The sequence below is a fragment of the Apteryx rowi genome, unplaced genomic scaffold, assembly GCF_003343035.1.
Source record: "Apteryx rowi isolate R43461 unplaced genomic scaffold, aptRow1 scaffold_628, whole genome shotgun sequence".
NCBI lineage: Eukaryota > Metazoa > Chordata > Aves > Apterygiformes > Apterygidae > Apteryx > Apteryx rowi.
In genome coordinates, this window is record NW_020450903.1 from 502,216 (window position 1) to 517,118 (window position 14,903).

Consider the following 14,903-nt stretch of genomic DNA (forward strand, 5'->3'; position numbering starts at 1 on the left):
TAAGACAGCTGCTGGGCAGTCTCAGGTTACAATAAATTGATATTTGCTATTTGACAGGGCAGATAATTTAACATGATAATTTTTTTGAATGACTTTGGTTGTTTGTTTATCATCAATAGTTGTTGAATAAAGACTTTTCATGTTATTTCCTTTAAGAACCTTCAAGGTCATTGCCATATGTCTGTGCAAGGCCAGGGTCACAATTCTAGAAATGCACGTTGATTTTTTTTACATCTTAAACTAACAAAAACATTATTCTGAAATAGTACATCCCTTTCAAATTCAAATGATTTAATATTGAACATTTCCAGTAGAAACATCAACATGAATTGCTTAAACACACATGCATACACAAAGCCTAGACATCTGTTTGTCATATCTATCATCTTTTTTGTTACACTGTTACTTGCCAGGACTTTTGAGAAGCCTAGCTTTATTGCCTGCCAATTTAGACCACAAATACAAATGTAAACAAACAAAGCTATACTGATTCTATACTGTGCTCACTGGTAAGATTACAGGGTTTAATTCTGGCAGAATGTAATCTTGTCTTTTTTGAAACCACAATTTAGCATGTTTCTTAAAACTATCACTAGTTGTTGCAGACTGCTTTGATAAGTAGTATTATATACCAGTGACTCAAACTCCATCTGTTTGGCTAAAATAATTGTACATTTTAGTTCGCAAGATTCTAAAACCTCAGTTTTGAATGCTAGAGATGAATCCTAAAGATTTTCAAATGAAAAAGGCAAATAAAAATCTAGTGAACATTAAAGAATAAGCACCAGTCTTCTGGACTTAGTAATAGAAAAAAGAATAACTGGGAAAAAGTTCCTCAAAAGGACAACCGTACAAAAAGTTGTCTAGAAGCATCGCTGTCAAAGACCTTGCAGCAGACTGAGTATGGAAAACAGCTTCAGGCTCTTCATGTAACACCAAGAAAGTTCAGTCACATAGTTATGTTGTTTTAAGAAAAGTCAACTTAGTTTTTGCTTGGTATTCTCTCACAGCTGTATGATTCGCTCTTTATTTTACATAGGTCAAGAAAGTTATTAAGAATCATTTAATTTCTTGAAGTTGCCTTAAAGTAAAGGCTTGGTGAAGAAAAATAACATTGTTGACCTTCCACTCTGTAGAAGTTAAAGAGTCAGCTGGAAACATCACAGAGATTTAATAGATAAAAGACATGGAGGAGATCTAGATTCACCCATGCCTATCTACTACTCTTCCTTTTTCAATGCTGGCTTCGTCTGAGCAATGTATGATAAACAAACAATTTTTCTCTCGGAAGTGAGTTCTACTATTTCATAGACCCTCATTCTTAGGGGTTTTTTTTTCCACAGTCTGTAATAATATGTTATTTTCTTTTTAATCCCATCCTCTTCATTACATACCCTTGAATCATTCACAGAAACTACATGAGCTCCCCTCTCAAGCAGCCTGTGTAGTTTTAGAACTAGAAATAATGATTATTTAAGTAGTACACATACCTACTACTGCAAATATAAGCACATTACAAAACAGAAGACTGCTTAACTGAATGGTTAGTCTGTAAGCCACACTTTATTAAACACATGCAGCTAACAAAATGTGAAAATATATTTGAAAATGCTCAACCCTTACTGAGGGCAAGCCATCCCTTGCAATTCTCCTGCTTTGTTCTGGGCTTCTATTACACACCAAAGTCAAGGACAGCAGAATCCAGAAGAATCACCAGAGTTTTTTAGAGTTTCTCTAGTGGTGCTAAAGTAAAATAATAACTCCTTAAATATTGCTTGTCTCTACCAGATGGCAAAAAAAGAAGCCACAAGAACTGCCAGCCAAATTTGCCAGGACAAAAACTAATAGTAGAGAACAACTGATCTCGTAGAACCTGTCTGAAACCACTCCATGGAATAAATGATTATAAAATAAGGAAAGTGATGGGGATTCAGTCAGCTGAACTAGGAAGATTGGAAATAAGAAAGTATCAAACTGCCATCAGCCTTACGGGCTACAAGTAGCTTTGCTTTGCTTTTCTCCAGAAGAGAAATTTGGCACATCTCCACATCCTTGTTAAGACTGGAAATAGGCTGTAAGGAGCTGAGAGCCTTACAAGAGCTCAAATTGAGTTTCTCAGGTTTATTTCAGGATAGCTACTGATAGCTATTATCACAACTAAGCAACTGATGCAATTCCAATTTAAAAAAAAAGAAGGCGTAAGGGATATAGGGGAACGAGAGGATAGAGCTATGCATCACCTTCTCATGAAATTAAAGTTATTCATACAATGGGAAGACAAATGTTTCCAGGTACTTTTCTACCACCTGGGTCATTTAGAACTCTCTTAACACTTGGGAAAGGTTAAATAAGGTAAGGACATGAATACTGGAACCTTTGACAGGACAAATACCTGAGCTATTTTAACATCATGTGACAGGAATATCTCACACTGTGAGAGTTCACCAAAAAGATGTACATTAACCTGTATTTTTTAAGATGAAGACATAAGCACTGGAAGAGGATTTTTTTTTTTTTGCTATCATAAAGTTGTAACAATTTTTTTTAAGAAGAAACTTGTACATATTTCTAAATGTGGTATATTAAAATAAGTTACCTTAATTATGGTAGATCATGCCCTTCTAGGGCATAGTATGATATAAAAAAAAATGCTTGGAACTTAAGCATCTTAATATGCAGTTTTCAAATCCTGGAATTTTCATATCACTACTTATAAATTGAGCAGCGATACATCAATGTTTCTTAATGCTTAAAAAAAAGAAATACAAAAACTCAGAAACAAAAGCCTTAGAGTACAAAATATGAAAAGGTGACAAAATACCTATCAGAAGAGTTGATTACTCCTAGAGCAAAAATGATGCCCAGATCTTAACACAACATTCCACATATGTTCTCTTGCAGTAACACCAAAAATTTTTAACAGTTGAAGGGAATTCATTCACTGTTTCTTTGCAAATTGCAAGCCATTAATATCCTCTTAAATTTTGTGATGGGCTTTTTAGCATACTACTGATCTCTACACTTAACATGTTAGTATCAATAGTTTGATAAAATTGATTATTGCTTCTTGATTATTATAGCTACACCAGATTACTGACACTGCAGAGTCTGTGAAATGAGACCTATATAAATCCTAAACTTTGAATCAACCACATATTCATTAAATATATGCCTTTGAGGCAAGACTGTCCATGCTTTCTTTTCAAACTTGCTGCTCCAGTTAAAGAAACAGAATGGTTTCCCCAGACATACTGTACTCATTTGCAGGTTATTAAAATATAGGCAAAATAAGACCCAATTTTTATTTCCGAAGAGAGATGAGAAGTGTTCTATAAATCTCCTCATTCCTGGCCACATGGAAGCCTCCTCTCACTGTGTTCTGAGGACTCAAGCTCCAATCAACTTACTGGGTCAGGACAAAGACTGAAATACAAACTTTTCTTTGTACTACAGCTCTTCACCTCTAAATCCATGTGCTCATACAGCACATTTCAATGCTGGCCAAACAGTTTTAACTGGTCTATATACCCTCTTTCCAATGTGGACAGCAGCAAATCCATAWTCATAAGGTTAAGGGGAAGTCAGCCTCTGCAAGCCCTCACCATGAGATACACTACTTAGTTTTACTTCGAAGAAACTGGAAGGAACCAGGGAAACATCTGAATCCCAATTTAATTGAAATATGTTTTGCACATTACTGAAAACAACTATGTTTGTTAACTGGTACTTAGTTCCATTATTTTTGTTTCCTCTTTAGTTATCTGTGCAAAATGATTGTAAGTGGTAGGTCTTTCTATAAGAAATTGCAAAATCCCCTTTCCATACTTAGCAACTGAACGATAGAAATTTCGACAGATTTGAAATTCAACAAGATGCATCAAGATGCATCAAAACTGCAGAAGGACCACTGCTCTGCAGTCTGACTTAAAGAATCAATGACAACAAATCAAAAGGAAGGGCTATTACATTATCTAACTCTATAGTCATTATCTGACTTTTGAAGCAGCTTCATTGATTTCCATTCCTCTCTCTACTTAAGGGATTTAAATACAATCTATGGAATGCCATTTTAGTCAAATTCTAATATCAATCCAAAGACATATCTCTCATACTTTTTTCCCTTTAAGGTAAGACATGTAACTCATCTGTCAGGATACATAGATAACTTGCAAAAAGAATGGAATTTATAAAGTCTAATAGGTACACTAGTTCACTGAAGTTGCTAAACCCTCCCCACTAAAAAAACAAACAAACATATTTTCAATTTTTTGTAATTTTGCTTGACTACAACCATTCAGATCAACTCTTTTTTTGGTAGCCTTACTGGGTAAAGCTAAGGAGATAATTCTGACAGGGATCTAGGGTGTAGAAGCAGATATAAAAATGATCAGGCAAATAGATTGAGATAAAAAGCCAACACACACCCTCCAGAAAATGCAAAGAATCCAGACTTCTCATGTCTCACCATTCCTGATTTCAGCAAACATCTGTGAACGCCCACAGAAAAAGTGTTAGCCTACATTGAGAATGACAATGGATTGCTGGCAGAAACCCTTCTGCAGCTAACGGTCTTCCATTAACTGGAGACCGCAGGAAATGGAATTAAATGTTCCAGCCCCACTAAGGACTCTGGTAGGGGTCCCTGAGTCCACACAGAAGACTTACTTTTCTGCATTTTTTTTTAAGTTGGAACGCAGTGCACATATCTACATTACAAGATTGCTACTAAGGTGGCAAATCATGCAATCAAAGAAAGGCATGTCAAAATAAGGTTGCCCGTGCAATTTTGAGTCAGCCCACTTCTGCTTATGTCTTACAACACAGTTTTGTAATTGCATGATCATATCCTGTTTCTTCTTCTCTAGAAGAAYCCAGTCAGTGTATGGTATGGAGGTAAGTCAGGGTTGTCTTTTCTTTTACACAGCTATGAACTTCTGCCCCATCTGATGGTATTTATTGACCAGGAGAAAATTTTGCAAATAAAAAAAGGATTTTGTCTGGGTAGCTGAATCCTGATTAGTTAACTGTATTTGATTGCAGCCTTTGCTATGGAGTCGTCATGCGCCAAACAAGTCATTAAGCCCCAGGATAGGAGCCGTAAGACTGCTCTAAGTTACACCAAGACAAGCAATGTTGGAGAAACAATCAAGTCTCTGTATGCTTGGGATGTGGTCAAACCACATAGCTGTGCAGTGGAAAACCAGTGCTAGAACCAACTAAAACCATAGTTGCTGTGAACAATGTCCCTCGGGTGTTCCATTTTGTAAAGAATGTTGGAGAGTTTGGTCTTATTACTTACTTTCCACACAAAATATGGGTTCACCTAATATTTTTGGTTAAAATCTTCAGAAATGTTTACAGAAAGAGCATGAACCCCCACAGTACTTTCTAACAAGACTACATATTGTTTTAGTTCGAAATTCTGTATTTGGCACAAAGCGATACTGTAGACTATTTGTCCCCCATTTCTTTGGTGACTTACTTATTCCAAAAAGGAGAGTAATTTTGGATGAGGCACTACAGTTTCAACTCCTGTTGTACTGGTCTGAGGATAAAGAGAAGAAAGATGAATGGATGGCCCAGGGGTTTTTTTTGGAAAATCAAATATCTTAACCCTGCGAGATGCAGAACACTCAGTCAAGCAAATCATTTAAATGTGTGAGTAGCTCCATTGACATCAATGTTTAAGCTAAGCATTGTTTAAACATTTTGCTGGATCAGGATCAAAATTCTCCCCACCTGGCTGAATCATGCCTTGGGAAAAGATAGCACCATTATTTCTTCTAGTGCTACAACTCTGAACTTCCATTGACACAATGCTTCAGGTAAGTGCCTCAGTCTTACTACTACTAATAATTTCTCTGTAATGGCTTTTTTGTAGTCGTTAAAAGTACATTATACTCCTGGACTAAAATCTTGCCTACTCATTTTTTTCTAAATGTTGTGAACCTTCAATAGAGAATTTTTCCATATGAACCTAATTTGAGATTTGATTCCTTCATCCACTCTTGGCAAACTCTTTAGAATTTCCTCCCAAACAACCTATGCTCTCTCCTTCTTAAAAACAAGATGCACTTTGTTTGATTACAATTTTAGCAGCAACCTGTGTTATTTTTGGTGCTTATACTGACCACATTCCAGTATGAAGCTATCCATACTGGGTATTACAAGTGATAGTGCTGCATACTGGAGTATGTCTGAGGTTTTATAAATGTCAATTTATATTTATTGACATTTAAATTTCTCAGTTGATTATGATGTTAATTCTCTTTTAGGTTAATACATTAGTGTAAAGGCTGATGTTTAGTACTCTTCATCTGAAATACATGGTGAAGGTGATTTCATTTATGTATACTTTCATGCTACATGACTAACTCTTTGCATAACCCATGTTTACAGTTGTGTACCATCTAGCCTTTTGCCACTGGGTGACAGCCAAAGCATGAAAACAAAAGCCCTGTTCAGGAAAAGAATTCCCTGCACTGCTATATGAATATCAAGTGAACTATGCAAATCAGAACAGGAGGAGCTTAAGAAAATTCTCTCTTTCTGACCTTTCTTACATATAAGGAGGGAAATATGCCCAAAATCTTGAGGTAAATATCCCTGTAAGGGAACAGCAAGCACAGTAAATACTGACCTAAATATTTTACTGGAACACTTAATCATAAAATTCAAAGTTTTTCTGTCAGCCATGCAAATCTACATCACAAAACTGAAGAGAGCAACAACTCTCTCAGTAAAAAGACAGCCTTTTTCTTTGGTTTTGTGAAGGAATAGGACGGGAGAAAAGGGCCAAAAAGAAAAGTCTGAGTTCATAAAAGGAATAATGAAGAAAGACAAAATACAAATCATATTCTAATTTTAAAAACTTTCAAAAGATTTTTCATGACGGTAAATGCACACATTTCTTTTGGAATTATTTTCTGTAATTTAGGCTATTATCTATGATTTGAGAACAGTAAAAGGAGGAGAAGGAAAAGCAGATCATCATCATACTGCACTTTAAAATTGTGCTCTGTAATTCTGAGTCTTAGCTTTGATATAAATCAATTTATCACAGGCTTTTCTGATTTTCCCCAAAATGCCTAACTGTTGTGTTCTATATATTTTCTTAATTAAATATTTGTGTTGCTACATAGCACATTTTACAGTAGGACATAACTAACCCACACAGCTTGTGGAAAACAAAAAGTAAAATATCCATTAAACTCACATTAGAATTGATGAAAGTAAAACCTATTAATATGTTTAACAGGAAATTAAGCCCATTATTAATTCTGATGAATTTATACTAGTATGGTACATAATCCATCAAAAGCCTGAACTAAAATACTACAAATTGGAAATTTCTTTTCAGACATCCCTATTACATGAAGTAACTAATCTGTGAATTCAATGCCATATCTGACTGCAAATATATCTACTTATAATTTTTTGTAAGAAACTATCTTCACATTAGAACTTTGAATGTTGTCCCCCCAAAATTATCTGCTGGAATTACTCAGATTATTTTCTTGCAGTATTCAGATGCAGTGAGTATGAATAGCTTACATCATATTTTCAGGTTCTGTTGCACAAGCTCCCACTGCTTTGGTGACATTCACAAGAAGTGCCTGATCAGTTCCAGTAAGCAACTTCACTAGCGGTGGTATTCCACCACATTTACGGATAATAGCTCGATTTATTGGCTCTTGGCAACATTCTCCCAATGCTCCAACAACATTTACAAGGACTTCTTCAGGCTGATCAGTGAGCAGTCCTACTAAAGCCTCTATTGCTTTATATTCCTGAAACCTAAATGACAACAATAAAAACAAAGTTATTATTTTCCATATGTTACTGCTGTAATGTTTAATTTTGTAAGTAACTTATTTTGTTAAAGAAATCACAATACATGTAAACCATTCCAATCAGTTCTTGAAAGTGTTATGTACAACATAATTTCTTATTCTTTTTTTTTTTTAAATATATTTCTCTAGGAATCTGAAGAGCAGTTTGAGGGCTGTTTAAAACTTAACATATGGATGCAATGACTATAAAAGCTGAAAATGCACTGGAAGACTGGCAAATACAGTGGCATCCTAATTTCCACTGCTTTTTCCTGCCATGTTAACAATGGGCTGGAGTAGTAGTATATCAGCACCTCTTTCAGCTCTCTATAGCCCAAGGATCATTCTTACTTTTCACTGAATGTTAGCCTTTAGTGGGTTTGTCCTGACAATTTCTATGCCTAGCTCAGGCCTAATATTTACATTTTCTTAAGGTCATACAGATAGTTCTAGTAAATTTCTATTGTATTATGTTAGATTCCGTTTTGAAGTGAAGAAATAAGTTGACAGAAATGTGGAACGTGTGCAATTTGAGTTGACTGCAACACTAATACTTCCTTCACTCTTCACAGCACTTTTGATATTGAAAATCAAGAAGATGATTATTTTAAAACTCCGGGAGGCCTGTTTGCTTTTGCAGGTCTCATCCTACAAACAGATGCATGCTAAACCTCAAAGGTTCATCTTTCAGATCAGGACTTTAGTCTTCAGTACTGGGGTCATCTTACTTCATGTTTTGTTCAGAACTCAGAGGTTTCTTAACACTTAACAAGCACATACTGTATCTTCCTTCCGTACATTTTCTGTGATACACCATGACAATTCGACTTGGGATATCAAACTGTATATTATCTAATAACTATGCTTTGACTTACACCTTTGTGTAAATACATATATTTTCTACCCTAAAGAGATCATTTCTCTGAGGGTAGAGATCTTACTTGTGCTTCCCTCATGGCCCCTAGCTTCTGTTAATGTGAACATGAGCTATAATTACTCTGTATTTTTCAGGAATCAGCTGTACCTGTGACTTTTCTTTCATATCAAAAAATTCACATTTTTGAGATTTAGATAGACAAATTAGAAACATTTTAATAAAATTAATCTTTCCAGGTTGATTCACCGGGATGACAATGTAATTAATGTAACTGAGAAATAAAAAACCTTCATTTTTCATAATTCAGGCTTTTGCCTTGCAAAAACCATCTGTATCTCTGTTCCTTGCAATCTGGAAGTGTCCCTAAAAATTTTATTCAAGAGAAAACATTAACAGCACAAAAAAATATTAACAAAGCAATTTCAAAAGTGTCAATAAAAAAGTATTGATTTTCTCAGGGGAACTTCATCTGTGTTGCAGATGGACTGTTTCGCAGATGCAGTAACATGGGCTGACTCTGCGATAGGCAGGCTACTCTCCAACAGAGTTGTTGGCTCGGGCCATCTTGTGTCCAGAAGCAGTATGGCTGCTTGCACACAAAGTGGAATCTGAGCTAGCCAGGCGCAGGCACCTATATCAGCTCCATGCTGAGGCAGCACTGCATCTCAGCAATATGCTTCAGGTATAGGGAGCATTGCAGAATATAGTTTGAAGATAATTAAGTGGCTCTGAGGAACCAGCAGGGTTTGTTAGTTCTAGCTCCATGCCAGATTCAAGCTCGTCCCTCCAGATCTACTTTTGTGTTTTTGTATTATCCTCCCTCCCCCTTCCGTAGTGTCCTCCCATCCTGAGTTTGGATAGGGTTTACTGCTTCAGACTCAGCACTAGAATATACACGAATTCAGCTGAAGTCTGGAGCTGTGCCTGGCTAGTAACCTTCATGGAGCTTCAAGCACTTGCCAAAGATATCTGAATAGCCCAGGAAAAATCTGCTTGCATTTGGCCAGAATTATTGGCTACAGCTATATTAATAAATAAAACAGGCGAGGGCTCATTCTCTAGCCCTGAGGACAAGAGGCACAACACAGCATCCATATGGCTAAAATCTCTTATGCTCACAATACAGGGTGGCCTCACCCATTCCGCCTAATGGGAACAATCTGTTGCCTTGTGCTGTTCCCAGGCAGTGTCTGGGCATTGTCTGGGAGACTGCTAGCCAAACTGTATAAGGCACTGTGCTAACAGTTAAACAGTGTGGATGATCATGACATAGTGGCTGAACTCAAGCTTTGGCCTTGTCTAGTTTACTAGCACAGGCAGAGCCATTCGCTCCACCTCACCACTGATTTTTCCAGAACCAGAATGCCTCTGTGCAGGCACCAAAGCTCATAGAAAAGGGGGATACGTACTTCTGAAAAGCAGTGTGTTACTGTGCAGCCAAGAATGCAAAATGCAGGGGGCCAGAAGTAGAGTATGTAAAGACTATGGCTCTGTATACCAACAGTTTGGGAATTCATTTAGCAGAGTAAAAAGCCAGACTTGAAAGCCTGATTCTTGGAATTCCTTCTGATTTTTATCCAGTGGCTATCAAACATATCGACTTGTCCAGCAACGTATACCAAAATTAGGGCTTCAGGAAGAGTTCACCTCTTACTAGTTTTCCTTCCAGCCCATGAATCTTGCATTCCTCTGTACACAGCTGCATAACTTCAGCAGGAAGCTTAATACAGACTCCAGTTATGCAGGCGTTTTCTTGAGAGAGGGCGCATAAATCTGATGAATGWATTTGAATTGAGGGAGCCTAGTGTTCTGAATTGTTAAGCTATTCCATGAAAGGTGGGCACCGATAACTCCTGCTTTCACATCCTCAGACAAGGACTCCAGGCTCTAATACCAAGTGGAGGTAGATACCTGAGGTAGAGTTCACTCATTTAGAAGCTGGGTGTCCAGACTAAGCTACTTGTCCGAGCCCCTTCTATAGTCAAAGAAAGAGGTATCTCCAGAGGCTAATTATCCTAGCCTCCAGTATATTTCTAAAATAGGTGGACCTAATGTATTTTAGCTATCTACTCTAGAATGAGACAATTTACTCTATCTATTGGCTATAAAGAGTACCTAAATATGTACCTAAAATTTTGAAGTTAGGTGTGCTGAATATTCTCTCTGCTGTGGAGCCATGATTCAGGTTTCTAAGCTACAGAGAGCAAATGGGGATATCAGATATGCACACAAGTCAAACATTTTCTATGTGCTAGTACACCTCCTGGCTCAGTGTCCTATATCTTAATTATTCTTTACAGGCACCAGTTCTCACCCTGGACTGTTAAGATTCTAGGAACTTAACACTGTCTCCACTGTATCCTGACAAGGTCAGATGGCAATCTTCAGGTACTACAACACCTAAGTTGAAGGCCCAAATGATTACAAGGCATGGTTTTGCAGAATCATGACAGAAAAGAAATTGAAAACCAAATAGGCCCATAAATTCAAAACATGATAACATAATAAATATTTGCAAAATTAAATTGTTACTTTGACACATTTTCTCCACTGATTGCACATTTCCAGACTGCTCCTGTCACAGCTGCTAAAAGTTGCTTATTTTGAGAGTTACCAAGCAAAACAGACAGTGGTTGTAGGCCTCCATGCTGTCTAACCAGGTCACGTGTTTCTTTATCTTCTGCACACTATGCAACAAATTAAATACACATATTATTCAAAATGTAGAAGAAAGTGTCTTCAAAAGCTAGATGCATTATGCTGCAACTATTCAAAACTAATACAGAAGAAAACAAAAATTGCTTATTAAAATACCTGAAAAATGCTAGTCACTCACTAAGAGGATTCTGAGAGTAAAGAGCTACTGCATGTTACAATGTTTATACTGTCACTTTGTTCACCTCGTGCACAAATAAACAGAAAACAAAATGTGTAGCTCCTTGCACAGCATGCCCCACACCTCTCCACCGGTTACCTGCGCAATTTAGGACTTGCACGCCAGAGACTAATTCAACGAGGAACTGAAATGCAATATTAAATGTACAGCTAAAACACCCTCATAAAAATTTAGCCACAGACCATTAACATTTTCTGCAAAGTAATTTCTCCCACATTAGAGAAACAGTAAAACTGAGAAATGTTAATACTAAGTGACAACTATATGAAAACAAAGTGCTAATCCCCCCCTCTTATCTACTGATTAAAATAATCCAATTACCTTAAATATGGCACTTGCACAATGCATCTGTAGCTCCTCATGTTCACTACTCAGATTTTTCACAAGGTCCTCAATCATTCCTTCTGTCCTTACTGCAAGTCTGTAACTTTCCTAAAAAGATAAACTCCATCTTTTTAACTCCTGTATATTAGTAGTTAATAAAACTAGTCACAGTAATAGTGAAGTACTATAATTTTAGGCTCTGATCTTGTGAAGCTTTGTGCTTAATTTTAAGCAAAAGTAGTCTAGATTGCCTTGAATATACTACTGATGTTCTCACAGTTAATCATATGCATAAAATCTCTGCAGGGCTGTGATCTTAAAATCAGCAGTACAAGCAGGTGCTGCAATGCTCACTTTGTAGGAACCTGGCTTAAACAATTTAGAAGACTCTGAAAGGTGCTCAGGTGCTCACCTTTCTTTACCTTCTGCACAGTATACAAAAAATAAAATATGCAAGTTATTCAAATTGTATAAAACAGTGTTTCCATGTTCAGATTCAGAGAAGAAACAGATGCTCCAGAACAGGATCAACAAGTACCCCTTCATTTCATCTGAAGCCAGTAGCCAAAACAATAGATCGGTTCCCAGAACAAGGTTAGGAAAACATGTTCTTAGCATTAAAATTTGTCAGTGATCTTTTCTTCCAAATTTTAACCCACAGGCATTGTAGCTGGAACCATTACTTAAGAGAGGGGAAATTTCTGTATATGAGATTCATTTAGCCTTCCCTGAAAAATGTGTTCAAATCTGGCCAAATACCCGCCCTGAAAACTGACCCCCCACCCCCAACCCTGAACCCCCTGTTTGTTCAATAGAGACTACTGAAGCTAAAATTTCTCACATGTCTGTCTTCATGGGGTCTGTGTATTTCAAGAAGGTATTTTTGAACACACTAAGTGTTTCATAATGCAAAATCCTTTGAAAAATCATGTCTTGCATGTCTCAAATTAGCCATAAAAATTAATGCATGTTTCTGAGCTTAGGCGCAATGTGCCTGAGTTTCAAATATGTTTCTGAAAATGGGGAAATATCCACTCATCTTGGTTGGCTATGGTAAAAATAATTATGTTTATATTTAAAAACTGGATATACTCAAGGTTGTAAAACCTGTCATAGAAATCTGTAGAGAAATCACATATATTTGTTCTTTTTGAAACTGATCAGACACTGTCTTCCCCAGTTCACAAGGACAGTGTAATCTGCCCTGCCTTGTACTGCATTGAATTATCTTGGCCTCCTCGCTAGATTAGCTTCGTACAATTTAAACATACTAACTAACCAGAAGATGGTATCTGAAGTTGCCAAATTTAATTTCTCAAGAATGATGAAAAAAATGACAGAAATTTTAGTTTCTAAAGGCCAGGAGTAGTGTGTGGAAGAAAATATCTCAAAATGAAAAGATTTGACATATTTTCTTCCACACACTACTCTTGGCCTTTAGAATAAAAAATTAAGTGAGCTTTATTTTATCATGAGCTGTAACCTTCTTAAAAAAACTTCTACCACACCCTAGCATCTACACTTCTGAATCCAAACTTCCTGAAGGGGTCCCTGTCCTGGACAAAGTTTGTTTTTAAATGGCAGGCAAAGGTAACACTTCCTTTTATTGGCCAATTAATTTTATGGTTAGAAATAATGTAGCTGTATGTGTTTACTTACCTCTGAGGCACATTCTTGTAGTGTTCCCACCACTGGGGTTAAGATGTTTACATGTGAACACTTGAGCCACTTAGCCAATAATGGAATGCCACCGGCCTTAAGAATCGCTTCTTTATTTTTGGTGCTTTTGCTGCAACTCCACAGTGCCAAAGCCCCACAGCGTGCTATTTCAAAATCTTTTGCTTGGTGTGGTGTTAGAGTGGTTGGTCCCACTGAAATACATTCCAACAGCCCAACCTAACAAAAGAAAAATTTTTTAAATTATATACAGGGAAGCCTGATACTGTACTACTTTTTAGTGATAGCAAACACTACCATCTGAAGAGTCAGGTATATGACAAATGACCTATTGTTAGGAAAAAATACACATGTGGAAGAGGTACTGATTTTAGCATCTTCTTACCAATCTCTTGATCCCTCCATGTTGCCTTACTGTCTGTCGTGCTCGTTTAAACCTAGCAACATTAGCAATTGTTTCAGCTGCAAAACATTTCAGATCTTTATCTGGAGAGTCTAGTATTTTCACCATGATCTGTAATCCTCCGAGATCTGCAATTGCATGTCTGATCAGTGAATTCTGACTGATTTCCTTCAGGATTTTTAAAGAACCAATCTAAATAATGGAAAATAATAGACATTAAATATTATTTAAGAATACAAAAACAGTAAAATTATTTGAAATGTAAAAATTATCTAAAACATTTTATCTTTTAAATTGAATCAGAAGGAAATAAGCAAATTGAAAATCAGAAATTGGATTTTTATACTACAAAGTCCTTCAAATTAAGAAAATACAGAAAACAAATGAGAAAACAAATCAATTATTTTCTTTATTCTACATAATCTTGAAAATTGAGAAAATATTCTAATAGCATAAGCATATGCACTGCTCTGTTTGACAAAGCCACTTACCTGACATTTAATTTCTTCTGTATCAAGTAAATTAATTAACACTTCAAGACCTCCGACATCTCTGATGGCCAGCTGGCAAGTTTCTTGAGCCAGATTGAAATCTCTCATTGAACACAATGCAATTACAGTAGCTGTCGGATTACCTCCCTAAAATAAAGCAAATCATTAACATATGTAAAATTCATTTAATATAAAACTTAATCTCTTCTACTAGTTTTAATAAAACTACTACTAAAGGAGAAACCTGCTAGATTATTTTTGATTCTATGGTATTAAATAACATAGACATAATAAGAAACGGAATTATGATAAAGTCTGAAAATGGCATAAAGATTGAGGCAAAAGTAAATATTGCAGATGACAAATGACTAACATGGCCTGCTGTGAACGGATTRGTAAATTA

The 14,903-nt window shown here is 36.3% G+C and overlaps 1 protein-coding gene across 1 annotated transcript in view; it reads right to left on the bottom strand.

Moving 5' to 3' along the window:
- ARMC4 (armadillo repeat containing 4) overlaps positions 1–14,641 on the bottom strand; it is a 59,355-nt gene extending 44,714 nt beyond the window's left edge. The window contains exons 1-6 of the mRNA XM_026084168.1: positions 14,501–14,641; positions 13,992–14,201; positions 13,589–13,825; positions 11,927–12,037; positions 11,242–11,396; positions 7,555–7,797 (exon numbers count right to left, since the gene is read on the bottom strand). Of these exons, the coding sequence (XP_025939953.1) occupies positions 7,555–7,797; positions 11,242–11,396; positions 11,927–12,037; positions 13,589–13,825; positions 13,992–14,201; positions 14,501–14,608 (1,064 nt within the window). The 5' untranslated portion in view covers positions 14,609–14,641. The remainder of the gene's footprint in view (positions 1–7,554; positions 7,798–11,241; positions 11,397–11,926; positions 12,038–13,588; positions 13,826–13,991; positions 14,202–14,500) is intronic.
- Between the last annotated feature and the right edge of the window lie 262 nt (positions 14,642–14,903).